Below are 15,230 nucleotides of genomic sequence, written 5' to 3' on the forward strand. Positions count from 1 at the left end.
CATTAAGGTTAAGTAATTTATCCTATCAAACTATTAGTAAGATTTTGAATGAAAAAAATACTTCCATCTCTTGCACATATTACATGCTTTGGAACCCTATAATTCCATTTAAGTAAATGTGGTTTACTAATGATTGAGTTTATTGATTATAGGATCATTCATTTTTGTTTGAATTCACAGAATGGTATACATGATATGTGCTTAACTGGGCAATAAATGTGTGGATGAATAAAAGGATAGATTATTGCAGCTGTGAATTTGACCACAGGTCTGAATGCCTTGCAGGGATAGCCTCTTCTGTATTGTATCTTTTTTAAAAAAACAGGATTACCAGAGGATCCTTCCATAGATAACAGAGGCTCAATTATCCTGTGAACTGTCCAAAACAACATGCTAGGAGCAAGTGGTCAACAGATTAGAATCAAGACATTTAACTCCTAATTAAAAATACTTTTCACTATATTTTTCCATCTAATGGTTGACAGAAAGAATATTTTGCTATATGTCACATGAAATTGGAAAAGCAAGAGCATAGAGCATGCGTGTCTTCGGAAAACTCCCACTAATACTCATCAGAGAGATCTTCTGCTTCTGCTTAGCCAGATCCTGCCCCATCTCCAGGGCTCCAGATTGATTCTTTGAGGGTGCTCTTAGGTTTCCTTCTACCTCAGTGTGACACACAAAGGAGAGCAGCTCTGCCCTGAGCTGAATGGTTCGGGCAGTGGGAAAGTGATGACTCAATAGGCTTCCTGGTACACAGGGAAGGAGACCCACCATGCTCAGATCTGAGGAATTAGTTGTCCCTGAAAACCACTTGGATTGGGCTGTGTTGACCAGTTCACTACCTGGAGCTCCCTCATGGACTACCACCACATGCCATGACAAATTGAAGTTGGGGTTCACAAAGTGATTATTCCTGGAAGTTGGGAAGAAGCACAGTTTGGAGTGATGGAAAGACTGAATCCGTATCATATTTTTTTGCTGCCTTCTTCTGGTCCAAGTCTATACCAGGCTCATCTTACAGGGCACTGTGAGAGCAGAGCCTGAATTCTAAGAGCCAAGGAAACCAAAGTATGCATGTAAGACAGTCCTGTTAAAGTAATCAGAGTTGTTCATGCTAAGCCCCACATCAATCAGCAAACCTAAATTTACCTAAATTTCTATGCTTAGTTCTCCCAGAAAAGGAAGACCTATGTCAACTAATCAGTGCTTTCCTGCCCAGCACAAGTTACCTGACCTGGTTCAAAGACTCCCTTTGTTCCATATAATGAAAAGTAACCTTGCTTTAACTAATCATCAAACACCCAGTATAAATTCACTTTTCCTGCTCATTTTGGTCTATAAAAACCTCTCACCTTGTACAGCTCATCAGAGCTTTTTTCTGTCTGCCAGATGGCATGCTACCTGATTCATGAATTGCTGAATAAAAGTCTACTGGCTCAGTAGATTGTCTGTGGAAAATTTTTTGACAGTTTATATAGACTAGAGTTAGATCCTCCCATGGCAGAAATTAGATGACTGACAGCTTGGGCTATTAGCTCCATGACAAAACTTGGGCCTGCAGACATATCACCTACTGCCAGCCATGGGGATATGGGTGATGGATGTTAATGTGCAGAAGAAGGCACAGCAAGGTCCAAAAATGGCTGCCTTCACTGAACATGACTAGCTTCTAGCTCCTGTATCATTCTTTGATTCTGCTCCAAATCCATTATTTGTAGATGCCCTAATTCTGACCAGTGATGAGATCAGGATCTTGATGATATCTCAGGTTGGCATGTACTTTTAGGAGGTGAGACATGAAAAATATCTGCCTAAATCCTTGGCTAACTCATGGTTCTTCAGTTCCATCTAGCTTTTCTCTGAGGCTAGAGACAGAATCTGACCTGGGTGAGTATGCCCAGTAAGGATGAGAATACAGGAAAGGAGTCTAAGGGACTGCTTCTGAAGTAATTGCATTAGAAACCGTCAAAAACATTAGGGGCTTCCTGGAAGATGACCATTGCTCTCTCCATGGGCAGCGTTGACCTGGAGCAGATACATGCCCTTCAGGAATCCTACACTAGCAGGTGCTGTTTCCTCCACTGAAAGTCACATGCCTTGGTCCTCACCAAAGTCTGCTCCTCTCACTGCCTTCCTTCTGAACCCCTACTATTCATCCTTGTGATCAGAATGTGGCTCTGTATATTGAATGCATATGAAGGTTTGATTAACCTGATCGCTATGTGCTTTAGATATCTTTTTTAGAAACTAACATCAAGGCACTATATAAGTTTGATCCTTGTGTGTATATATTTTCCTAAGTGAACTTAACTACTGATTTTTCTGTGGGGAAAATATGTTTTTGGAGTAGCAGGTTCAAGGACTTAGCCTGGAGCCACAGTGAAGATACTGGTCATAGCTGCCATTGGGCCTCTCAGAGTAACATCCTGGTTTCATTTCCCCCAATGCATATAATTTGGAGTTCTATTATTACTTTTTAATTAATTGGCAAAGATGCACATTTCAGATCAACTCTGCATTGCCTGGGGGAGAATAAAACAGAAGTCTCCAATCCTCTGTGAGTTGGGATTTCACTAAACACAGCATGCATTCAACAAATGGGCAGAGAAGCAAAGAGGAAGAAGCAAGAGAGAAGGAAAGAGAGTCAGAGAGAGGGTGTGGGAGAGAAGTTATTTCCTGAGCACAGAGTCATTCCAAAGATATCATTAGCAGCAAATTAAACGATCCTTCAGCAAGAATTTTGACAAGCAAATTTCATTAGGGATTTAAATCTCCATGGAAGCTCAAGTTGCTGCATTAAGATATGAAAACTGTGCAAATATTGTTCCTTAGAATAATGTTTGCTGCAGGTCATTGAGTTTCAGTCAATGAAATTTAGAGTGATAAATGTCATATTGAAAATCACTGGAGGAAGGGGGGATTGAGGGAAGGAAGGAAAAACTCCTGCAATTGGAAACTCAGGGTCTGGAGTGATTTGGATTGGAAGGTAGCCTCCAGTATTACCTAGCTGTGTGACCTTGAGCAAGTTTATTTATCATTGCTGAAACCTAATTTCCTCATTTATAAAATATGACAAATTGCCAGTAACTCTCTGCTAGACTATGATCATGAGGGCTTTAATGAGGTAATCCAGGTAAAGCCCTTTAGCACAGTGCCTGGCACATGTAAATTCTAAATGTATATTAGTGTGATTATGACATAAGATGTGGCCTAATATTTATCTGTCACTGACTTTTTGTCAGTCTCGGTTATACCAACCTACCAGTATTTTATTGCCATTAATGAGATGCAAATCCTGAGGCTTGGGCCATCTAAATCTGCTGAAGACATGGAGTACCTCCACCAGAATCATGCACATGCTATGTACTCACATGTTTTTTTTTCCTTCACTAGCCTGTGGAGGCCTTGGAGCTTAAATTCTGTCTGTGTACCTTTGTACTAACAGAATCTAACCAAGTAGCTAGACATTGGTGGGGGCTTTGAAAGTATTTGTGAAATGAATTAATGATTACATATATAAATAGATGTATGCATTTGATTCATATAATCATGTGACATTTTACAGAAAAGAGGAGAAAAAAAATCCCCTATACTTCCATGACCCAAATACTGAAAGTCCCTTTTAAGATTTTTAGCATGTATTTTTTCCATCATTGTACCAAAGGATGTTTCTGTTATAATTTTATATGAAAATATTTTCTACCCTTGTTATTTCACTTAATAAATATTTCATATAGCTATTATTTTCATGATAACTAAATAAAACATAATAGATGTCCTATATAATGTTTCACTTAAATATAATCTTGCTGGTTTTAGAATGTGTCCATTTTTTCACTATTATGAATATTGTTGTAAACATTTTTATGTATATAAGGCATAAATTTTCAGGGTTAGTGACTACTCATGGGATCATTTTTATTTGAGGAGTACATAGTCTTTATGGTGGGCCTCATCTTCAACCACTATAGTGGTACACTATCATATGCAATTGGATGATAAGGATTTGATTACTGTTTAAAAAAGATTATTTTATCCATTTTGTACCATATGCAAGCCCTGTCCCAGTACACTGTGCTTGATAGATATTAACAGATATATATGAAAAGAGAAAGGTAAGAAGGTAACAAAGGAGAAAAGCAATGAGGAAGAAAAAGAGGAAAGAGGGGAAAGAGGAAGGGAAAGGAGGGAGGAAGAAAGGGAGAAAGGAGAGATGGAGAGAAGAAGGATAGAGGGAAGAAAATAATGAAGAGAAGGAAGTAAAGGAAAAATAGAAGGAAAGGAAAGATAAGAGAGAGAAAAAAAAGGGAAAAAGAAAAATAAGGAAGGAAAGTAGTTAAATCAGACAGAATACAAAAGAGAAAGAAACCAAATCAGCAAACCGATTCTTTCCATGTAACTTTGTCTCCCAATATATGTCTTCAGTCGCAACCATACTTTCCAGACATCTGCTTAGCATGTGGCCAAATCATAAACTACATTCTAGTAACTGGCCCCAATCTGGGTAATTCCTAGAGACCAGGGCCTCACATCTCACGGAACAGAGATAATCCATGGCTATCTTGGTTGCTAGCTTTTAGACAACCTTCACTTTTCTCAAGAAGAGCTAACTCTGCAAAAGAAAGAGTAGTTATACTGTATGACTTGCCTTGCCAAGGTAAAACCAAATCAATTAAAATAAAGTAAAAATTTTCCCTTTTAAAAAGTTTACATTTTCCTGATGAAATAAAGCTAGAAATTCAGAGGAAAAATGAAAATATGCTTTTTAAAAAGATATTGAAAGATGGCTAGACATATTCATCGTGCTGTAACATGAATACTCACAGCGGGGGCAACCTGCGTCTGTTGTCAATACACTATACTTTGCTCAAGTTTATGTTTTGCATGTTTGGTGTTCAGAAAACCATAATGTTGCCTTTATGATTTGAAAGTACCTGTCATCTTCACTGAGTTAAATAGCTGCTTCAGTATAAGTTCTCTTTCCTTAGTAGTGACTCAATTATAGCAGTCATTGAAGGAGCAGATTATTCACAGGTAGAGTAAACATTTCACATTTGACCAGAATTGGGCATATTGGTATAAAGCATTACTTTTACTCCATATAGAAAAAAAGAAACTAATGATTAAAAATATTTCTTAGTGGGAAATTGTCTTCATTCATGAATGGAAAATAAAAGTCATTACTAGAGTAATCACTGATATGCAAATAATATTGCTAAAATGGGTCCTCAGAATTTGTTTGAAAACTTGTCATAATTTTATATGTACATTTTCATACTTCAGTAAGGTAAAAGGTTAATAGATTTAATATTATCACAAATTACCAACTAGAGGTTGGTACTTTAATTTCAGTAGTTCCTAGAAATTCTTCTGAATAAATAATAAGTCCTTTTGTTTTTCAATATCCTTGATTTACTAATGGGGTGGGGGGGGGTTCTGAAAGCTAAGGGAGCAGGATTTGATGACATTGCCATCAGAGATTAGTTGGCAATGGAGTTGAATCTGAACACCAGGACCTATCCAGAAGACCTGGCCATAGGCCTAGTCCTGAACAAGCTTTGAAAATTAACATCTGTCACCTGCTTCCACACTTGGGAGCTCTCAGAGATGAGAAAATGCAAGGCAGTCTTCAGCTGAGTTAGCAACTCTGGCATGGAGCAAGGGCTGCCTATACATTATTGCGTTCAAGAAGAAAAATGTTTGACCTACTTGGATCTGATAAGATGGAATCAGTTTTCGGCAGAAATTGATCACAACGGACTCCTTGGTAGCCTTCTTTGCACCTGAGAAAAGGGGATAAATAACAAACATACATGTGTGATTATAAAAGTTTCAAGATTACAATAAGCAAAATAGCCCCTAATTACAGAAAGTAAATAAATGTGAGAATATAGCACATTCGTGCTTTTTTATAATTTGATTCAGTCTATTTGAAACAACAGGCAAAATTTAGACTTTATTTCTCTGCAAAAAAAAAAACCAGCATTGCTTTGCTCTTATAATTTTATATATAATACCTAATGAGCAAATTAAATAGTTTTTTAAGATGCTCCTCATAGCAATTTCAATAATGTTTACTCTCATATTATAATTCTGGGTACAGGTATACTTTTCTTTATGCAACACATTCTAAAATGCTGCAGGTGCCCTTTCAGAAACATCATATTGCAGGTGTCATTTTTCTAATAAAAAACATTTTCTTATGTAATGATAGATTTTGGCTACTATTTATTTCTTTGTGTTTTATTAGTTTGTTTCTTTGCTCATTTTTATTTTTTTTACTTTTTAATTAACTTAAGTATTCTTCAAGTCCCTGTTAACTCATTGGCCAGAAACATTTATTTCAAATCTGTCAAGATTTCTATGTGCAAGCTTTCTGTACATTTTCTGTAAACTCACATTGTTCTCTCCTCATTTTCTCTTTTATATTCAGCAGAAAAGTGCAAAGTGCATGCTTCCTGCCAGGCATTGTACATGGCAACTTCCCTGAGGCAGGCAGGCACAATTAGGAGGTGGAGGAATTTGCCTAGAAGCACCTGCAATGAAGCATGTCATCTAGCCCTGACAGTTCTCTGTGAGTCCTCACACCGCTTGCTCATGCAGGCAGAGCTGTGCAGCTGCCTGGGATAGCATTGCCTCACCAGCCAGCAGTTCAGTTCAGCAGTTCCAGGAACAAATGCAGCCAAGTGGTCCCAACCCCCTACTTCAAAACAGCCTCTGTAAGGGAGATGTGGCATTCAGTGGTGGACTTGAAGCTTAACCTGTCATGCTTGAGTTAAGCTGGGAAACATCCATTGTTTTGTGGAATGAATCTGTCCTACTTACAGAGAAGGAAATTATGTTGCTAGCATAAAAACCAGATTTAGAAAAACAATCCTCTGGTTGTTAGAAATCTAATAAATTGACAAAAGAATTCAAAAGGACAATTGTGTGAGAGATGGGGGCTGTGAATTCTTTCCCTAGAATATGTTTTGTTTTCTGAGTGTAATATAATATTAGATAAAGTCTATTGCAACTGGAGCAGTAACATTGAAAGGCACCAAGGTAATTTTTCTACCTTTCATTGTGAGTCAATAAGAATTCAGGTAATCGGCAGGCTCTATTTAGCACTTTGTTGGTCTGGCACTCTGAAGTGTATCTGGTAATTTTCCTTGTGGACTGAGGACAAAGACTTCTGATATGTGGACACCCCAGGTCCCCAACAGTCTATTGAAAAATTTGTTTAAGCAGTCACATATTTTCATTGCCTCCTTAAAAATCCATTTATTGCACTTGAAATAAAGCAAGTGTATCACTGGGTTTATAATGGTAAAAAGTCAGAAAATACTTTGGACTAGAGCACATTTCTGATGAAAAAAGAAATCCTGTTCTCTGGAAGCTAGCCGATTGATGTCAGTTTGTCTTTATTCATAATTACTGAACCATAGTGTTTTAATTTTCATTTTCCCCTGAGTTATGTGCTGGGTGTATGCTATAGTGTGCATACACATTTTGAAGGTTTTTATTTTTGACATATGTGGAAGATTTTCAGCACATTTTAGTGTTTACAACTTAATTTAATATGACCTGGTATCCTAGGGAGATAGTTGCTTTTGGGAAGAAGCGTTTCTTTTGTGTGTGTTTTGTTCTAATTTTTAAAGGTTCTTCATAACCTTTAAAAATTCATTATTCTGTTTGTGTGGAAAAGAAAATAAAGAAAGATGTTTTAAAATGTTCAAGTATTAAACAATTTTCCCTGAGTTTGAACCCAGTTTGAAGTGTTCAAACCTCATGGGGTGTCAAGAAAAATTGCACAGTGAGAGCCCTCATCTTGCCTTCATATCCATATGCTATATACAATAACAACGTGTGATGATGTTAGAGCAGCCCGCCCCAAGATAGGAGACCCACCAGAGGCTGTGTGACCAGATGTGCAAACCCCAATCCTTGGTTATGGAAGCAGTGTCTCTGCTAATCAGTGCTGGGTTTTAAAACTGATACATTAAAATTACCACTTAAAAATCACACATATGTAACTTTGATAAGTTCAGACCCACCCAAATGTAAAGACAGAATGTAGCAAGCAGGTAATACCAATAAAGCGGGCTAAATTTATGATAACATTAAAGACATAAAGCAAAGGAAAAAAGTCTTCAGATGCACTTGTATTTCATAGATTGAGTTTGGCAGAACTTCTGACAGTGTGAGAAATAGCATATCTTTTGTGAACTATCATTGCATGTTTGTTTTGGTTTTGGTAGGTGTTTTGGAAATTTTGAGAGTTTTTTTTTCTTTTTTAAGATTTTTCCTTTCTGAAAGATACAGGTATAAGAACAAGAGAAATGCATGTAATTAAAAATGTTTTTTGTTTGTTCATCTTAATAAAGCATGCCTTAATAATATTTTAAAAGTATACATATAATCTTTAATGGTAAATATATATATATTTTTAAAAAGCACAAATTTTACCTTCATTGGGTTAATAGTCTATTATTTTTTACTATGCATGACTTTCAAAACTCCACTTAATTTGACCTCTCCATTCTCTGAATTTCTTTGTGACTGAAAAGCCTTGCATCACAGAGATTTTATTAAAGATTGCAACATTCCCTGGTAGTGTTTTATAGGTAAGTTTTGATTCTATAACTGGATGGTCAGAGAGCAGGAAACAGCCTTTGGATAGGAAACATTATCAGCTATGAAACAACTACAGAGCAAATATAGTCTCCAAAAGCTAAGACAATTTTTCCTTGCAAAAAATATTAGTTTTAAATTTTGTGTGTTTATCAACTCTGAGGTGAAGGAGTTGTCACTTTGGAAACCAGTTAAGTCTTTGATAATGTTGCTTGTTTAGTCTATTTCCAAATTGAAAAGGCAGTGAGGAAGAGCATAGTTGAAGAGACAATGCCCAAAGCTGGGTAGGACAGGTGAGAGGTTGAAGAGAAAACTCTAGTGAGATAACCCCAAATAAGGGAGATTGGCCCCTGGCAATGAAGTGGTGGAGAAGTGCTTGGAGACTTTAAGTCCTGCTTAAGTATCAGCAAAGTATCTTCTATGCTGGTAAGCCACAGAGTCAAATCACAAACCAATATTCCCCTTTCTACAGAGAGAAGGCCAGCAGTGTAGTTTCAAATACAGACATCACTTTTTCTACTCCTTACATCCTCTAACTTGGCCCTTACTTCCCTCCCATTTGTTCACCTGTACCTAAAATAGCAAGCCACTGCTTTAATTCATTTCCCTCTTTTACAGTGTCCCTAAGGAAAATCCCAAATTTAGTGAAACATTTTAAAAGAACCTTTGGGCAAAAGAGAAGAGAATAATACTGACAAAGATGAAAATATACCAAATGCATAATTGTTGGCTCTATTTCTTTTTTTTAAGATTTTATTTATTTATTTTCAGAGAGGGAAGGAAGGGAGAAAGAGAGAGAGAGAAACATCAATGTGCAGTTGCTGGGGGTCATAGCCTGCAACCCAGGCATGTACCCTGACTGGGAATCGAACCTGCAACACTTTGGTTCTCAGCCCACGCTCAATCCACTGAGCTACGCCAGCCAGGGCTTGTTGGCTCTTTTTCAATAGTTGTTTTGTCAGTGTGTTAAGCAGAAGTGATCAACATGTCACCCAGCCTAGATGTGGAGGATGCCAAGAAGACTTTGAAAACCATTAGATCATTTGCTGATGTTTCCATAGAAATTGACATGCTTTTGGCCAGAAGGATATGATGACTATGGCCCTTGGCTCACAATGCTAACTAACTTCACACCAGTCTCATCTCTTCTCCTATAATCATCTGTCAGCTTATTTTTTAGAACACATTTTCTGAATAACAACTAAATTAAAGCTAATAATATTAGTAACTTTGATCGAAAATTGAAGAACTCTCATTTGTGACCAGCAGCATCCCTACATGTCCAGATTACCACTAATTTATCCCTGTTTTTTCTACTAGGAAAATAAAACAAAACCAAATTAAAAGAACAGAAAAACTCTTCCACTGAGGAAACTGTACCTCCTCGCAGTCCTCATCTATTGCTTCCCTGGTCATTTACTCTCTAATGGAAGGCATTATCATTGTTTCACTTTCTTCTTCTCCATTCCTACTCTGTCTTTATTATCAGGGTCAGGATTATCCACATGGATGGCCCAGTCAACACATGGTCTCTTCATACAAGTCGTCATCATCTATATGATGATTAACAATGCTGAGTGTATAGTCTTGCTTCTTTTCTTAGTATTTGTATGACTGTGCTTTAGGAAAATCATTTTATATTCCTGTTCCTCTGTTTCAACCAGATAAAATGGGAATGATACCAGAAAGGAGAAGAATGAACAATCATACCTGGTTGATATTACACACATGCATTTTGGGCATTTTTATACATAGAGGCCTTCTATCTATCACATCTGCAAAGATGTGTTTTATATAATTTACAGGGAGAAATGTATGAAGGATGGAAACATTTTCAAATGTTTGCCTCAATCCCTGTGTAGTTCCATGGTCTCTGCATATACTTTAGAGAATATATATATATATATATATATATATATATATATATATATATAAGCTTCTTTTTTGGAAATTGGATTTTAGATGTAAAGTTTAAACTAGCAGAAATCAATTAACTTCAAACGAAAGATAGTGGCAATGTTGCAGTAAAGTACACATCTTGTCAGTGATATATAAGTCTGCCAATTTTAAGAGGCCTATTAAACACTGATTTGAAAAACGAATAATACCTCCAGGCATTCTTTTCTATACCCTGCCAATTCTCCTCAGCATCAGTGTCAGTCCTTGGATGGGAAAAATGGAAAGATCATCAGGCATTTAAACCTTACATTTTAGAGGCAGGCTGGCTTGGGACACTGCCTGGTTTTAAATTCAGGATCAGTTATTTAGTAGCCACTTAGCCTTCCTGTGCCTTTCTTTCTTTATCTGTAAAATGGAGATGATAACTGTAGTTCCCTTCTAGAATTGTTATTAGGAAAAAATGACATGATACCTGTGGGTTATGGTAAGCACTCAATAAATGTTCGTTTTTCATATTCTTTGAATTTGGAATCATCATTCCAGCTTTTCAAGTGAGGAACTGGAGGGTCAGAAAGATTAAGTATCTTATCCTAAAATCACACAGCCAGTGTATGAATAGATGGAAACTCAACTGGGGTTGACCGTAAAGTCCTTGCTTAATCTGTGGCAGTTTCTGACTTTCTTCATGGGAATTAATAGTTGCATAGATCATCATACACCTACCTACCTTTCTTAAGACTAGTATTTGAAAATATGGCCCAAATATTATGAAGTGAAAGCATGATTTATAGTAAGAATTAAAGACCTAGATTTGTAAGTTATTATCCAATCTCAAAATGTTCTTAAGCAAACCACATCACAGAGGATAATCTTTGATTTAAAGGCAAATTCCCTCAGTTTCATGTTAATCATGACAGTAATCACCAACTATAGATGGGAAGACTCTCTAGGAATACTAGCATTGAAGAATGAAAATAACATTTCTAGATGTCAGGCTGTTCTGTTAAAGCACAGAAACAGAACAAACAAAAACACAGAAAACGAAGTTTCAGCGAGACAAATGAACTTCCCAGCCTTGAATAGACAGGGAGTACAGAAACCAGAATTCCAAACCAGGCCTAAATGACTAGAAAAGTTTCTAGCTAAGGATCTGCAACCCAGAGTTACTGGCTCAAAAAATTATTAGCGGTGTTAGAACAAATTCCCTTCCCTGCCATTCACTGCTGAAGCTGAGATTTAGGTTTGACTATAGAGAATATTGTGACACTGATTAAAGTGTAAGCTTTCTTTAACTGAATTTAGAATATAATTAAGTGATCTTATTTAAAAGGAATGCTAATTAAGATAACAAAATGTTTAAGTTAACCCACTGGAATTAAAATTACCTATAGGCTGGTTATAGGTACAGCATTTCCAAAATCTTTTCAACTATAAATGGAAGAATATGGAATTTGGAATTTGGTCATTTGAAATTATAGAGTAACAGCTGCTTTCAAACTCAGGAAGGTTCTCCAATGGGCTATTAATAGCTTTCAAATATATCACAAATTCCACGGGGGGAGGATCAACTGTTCCTTATAATGTCACTCATCTTACAACTCTGATGTGTCTGCAATCTTAAGAAAAAGTAGGGATTTGTTTTAAAAAAATTTCCCTTGAGCAAAGTATGAATTCAAAATAGATAAAGGCCAACTGTTGCATCCTAAGACTACTATTGTTACTGTAGACAGTCCATCAGAGGGGCAGACTGTGTGGGGACTGTGCAGAGGATGCAGGCCTGCAGCAATACAGTGGTGCCCTACAGACTCCAATCAACTCCTGCAGATATGTGGCACCAAGTTTAGTGTCAGCAGGTGAGCTAAGGCTGCTGCATCTCCAGGCTTCCTGAAGGCATCTTAGAGCCCTCCCATCTCCACTGACCCTAATACTGTAGAGAGTCAGGGAGCACGAGGGAGTCTCCCCCACTGGCCAAGATGTCAGAGGCATTGGTTACACTGAATGTGCCAAAACTAGAAAGATGAATGGATAGGTCCCAAGCATGCAAAAAACTAGCAAGATAATTGGTTAGAAAAAGATCCCTCCCTTCCTTATTTCTATAAGAACCATGGACTTCAGCAGAAAGTCAAATGATCTTTGAGATAGGAGTCCACCATTCACCCAGGTCATGACACCTGAATAAACCTCTTTGCTTTTTCACCAACACCTGTCTCATGAGTTTGGCTTTCCTTGCACCAGGCAGTCAAAGCTGCTTTTCTTTTTCTTTTTTATTTTTTTAAACTATAATTTCAGACATGGATTTGAAAGCATCTCAAATCCAGGAGGCATGCCACATTCTGGTAATATCTGAGCACTAAAGAGAAAGGGAAAGAATGACTGCAACTCTGAGAAGTTAAAAAAATATGACAAATGTTTGTTTACTCAATAACAAGTTCTTTTCAACCATGTATAGAGAGTATCAGGGACTTGTATCAGCCACCACCCACATAATTGGTCAATTTTCATACCAGAGAGACAGCAGCCCATTCGTATAAAGTCACTTTGCTCTTATATATGGCACACTCACTTTTGAAGAACCAATAGGTAAGGAGCTCTCATGTCAGTATGAATAAATGTTCTGTCTTCTAGAGAGATTTCTGCCCCAATTTGGTCAAGCACTTCATCTCAGTCTTATCTTACCAACTCAGCAAAATAAAAACACATAACATGGCATAAAGGTACAGCTTAGAATGCATAACAATAGACTTCATAATTTCAGTATCACATAAAGTAGTGTAACAGGGAATATTTAGGTCTCCAAAATGGGGAAATCCCCCAATAACATGGCTGGAGGAAGGAGAAGTGGAGCAGGACCTTTGAGAGTTACTTTGCATAGCTAAAGAACTGGGCCAGTGTTTTAGTAATGCTAATAGCTGTGCCTGCTGCTCTCAGAGCCGGGGAGATGCATGACTCTAACCCATGATGCAGCCAGAGCTGGTCCTGGAGTGCAGGGAGGCAGTTCCCCTATATCAGTGGGCCAAGCCTGCCTGACTAACAATGGCAGCTGAGAAAGTCAGAAGAGACCAGAGTACTGGCTGATGTAATTCTTGGTGGGAGGAGTCAGAAATAGGTTTACAGAGGAAGATCCGCCCTGAGGATTTAAACCCAAGCATGGGGCAGCCATGTGGTTTGAAAGGATGCAGAAGGACCCTCCATGCCCACCATGAAGAGTGGCCATGAAGTTTTGGATTAAGAGCAGGAGCCTAGCTGAGCTCAGACCACTGGAAGAAGCCAGAACATTAAAACAGGAATTTGCCTAGCTGTGCTACAGACTTCTATGCCTTTTCTTGAGAGATGGTACCTCTGAGTGGCTTGATTTGTCAAGAGGAGGCAGGGTTATGTGTTTGTGGGTGTTTCTTTTGTTTTTAAGGAAGAGGGATTTAATGAAAAAAATTCCACCATTATTTAATCCTGCATAACTTTTGAATAAATAGTTCTTTCTTTTTCATAAGGCTCTGACATTGGAGTCACCTTATTTTTGGTGGTGGGCAATAGAACTCAGAGTGGTTCTATTTCAGTAGTAGTATAATAATTGTCTTTACGAAGAACAAAAGGATTAAGGAGTAATATTAGCAGATGGAGGATAGATGGAGTTTTGCTTTCTCTATTCAAACAGATTGAGAAAATGCTGCATTACTAACTTCCTAGTATATACAAAATATATTAGGAAAAATGTGAGATTCCCCTTTTTAAAGAAGGTAGCTGGTTAAGTATAGGTGAAAAAGGCATGTCTTTGGATGCAGGATGAGCCCCAATTCTCCCACCTAAAAGCACGACAGAGGTCTGACTCACCCCCTCACAGTCTTAGCTGGTTGTCTCTAAGTGAGATTACTGAGTTACTTATTGTCACATTCACTCCCTAAGACTCTTCTATATTATTTTCACTTGAGATGTTACCAAGATTGAGAAACTAGACAATCACAGACTTTCTCTGATGCTTAGGCTACAACCATTAGCAGAACCCTTCACTTGTCTCTCTTGCTTGTAATTAAAGGACAATTAACTCACATGTTCAGACTAACCAGTGGAATTTATTCTTTCATCTTTAGATCTGGCAATCATACCTATACAGAAGTAAAAGGTAATGACCATCATGAAGCTTGAAGTTCGGCAAGAAATATAAAACTGAGCTAGAGTAAAATATTCTAAACTTACTGTATTAGTTCCTGGGTGGCCATAAAAAGGTATTATAGACTGGATGGCTTAAACAACAGAAGATTATTTTCTCACAGCTCTGGATACTAGAAATTGATGATTGAGGTGCCAACACAGTCTGTGTCTGGTGAATAATCTCTCATCTGGGTGCAGATGGCTGCCTTCTCATTTAATCTCACCTGGTAGTTAGAAGGCAACCAATCCTATCAGAATAGGACCCCACCCACATGACCTCCTTTAACCTTAATTACTTCCCAGATACCCTGTTTCCTGATCACACTGAGGGGTAAGTCTTGTAGATATGGGGTTCCAGAACAAGTTACCTCAAGATGTGTCTGTGGTATGCAGCTTGTTTTGGGCTACAGGCAACTAGCTTTAGGATTAGGAGAAACCTCTGCTCCCCACGCTTAATGGCCTAAAAGAATTTGAATTAGAGACCTTGCCTAAAAGAGATTATCAGCAATTACCTTTTCTCCATCAAGCTATAGGCAAGGTAAACTTTTATTTATACAACACTTACTCTT

The 15,230-nt window shown here is 37.6% G+C and overlaps 1 protein-coding gene across 3 annotated transcripts in view; it reads right to left on the reverse strand.

Moving 5' to 3' along the window:
* The window catches only part of NRG3 (neuregulin 3), a 1,226,667-nt gene that overhangs the window by 294,036 nt on the left and 917,401 nt on the right, over positions 1-15,230 (reverse strand). For all 3 annotated transcript variants that reach the window (XM_028514215.2, XM_028514214.2, XM_036026736.1), the window contains exon 3: positions 5,713-5,786. In XM_028514215.2, coding sequence (XP_028370016.1) covers positions 5,713-5,786 — 74 coding nt within the window. The remainder of the gene's footprint in view (positions 1-5,712; positions 5,787-15,230) is intronic.

The sequence above is a fragment of the Phyllostomus discolor genome, chromosome 5 (genome assembly GCF_004126475.2).
Source record: "Phyllostomus discolor isolate MPI-MPIP mPhyDis1 chromosome 5, mPhyDis1.pri.v3, whole genome shotgun sequence".
Classification (NCBI taxonomy): Eukaryota; Metazoa; Chordata; class Mammalia; order Chiroptera; family Phyllostomidae; genus Phyllostomus; species Phyllostomus discolor.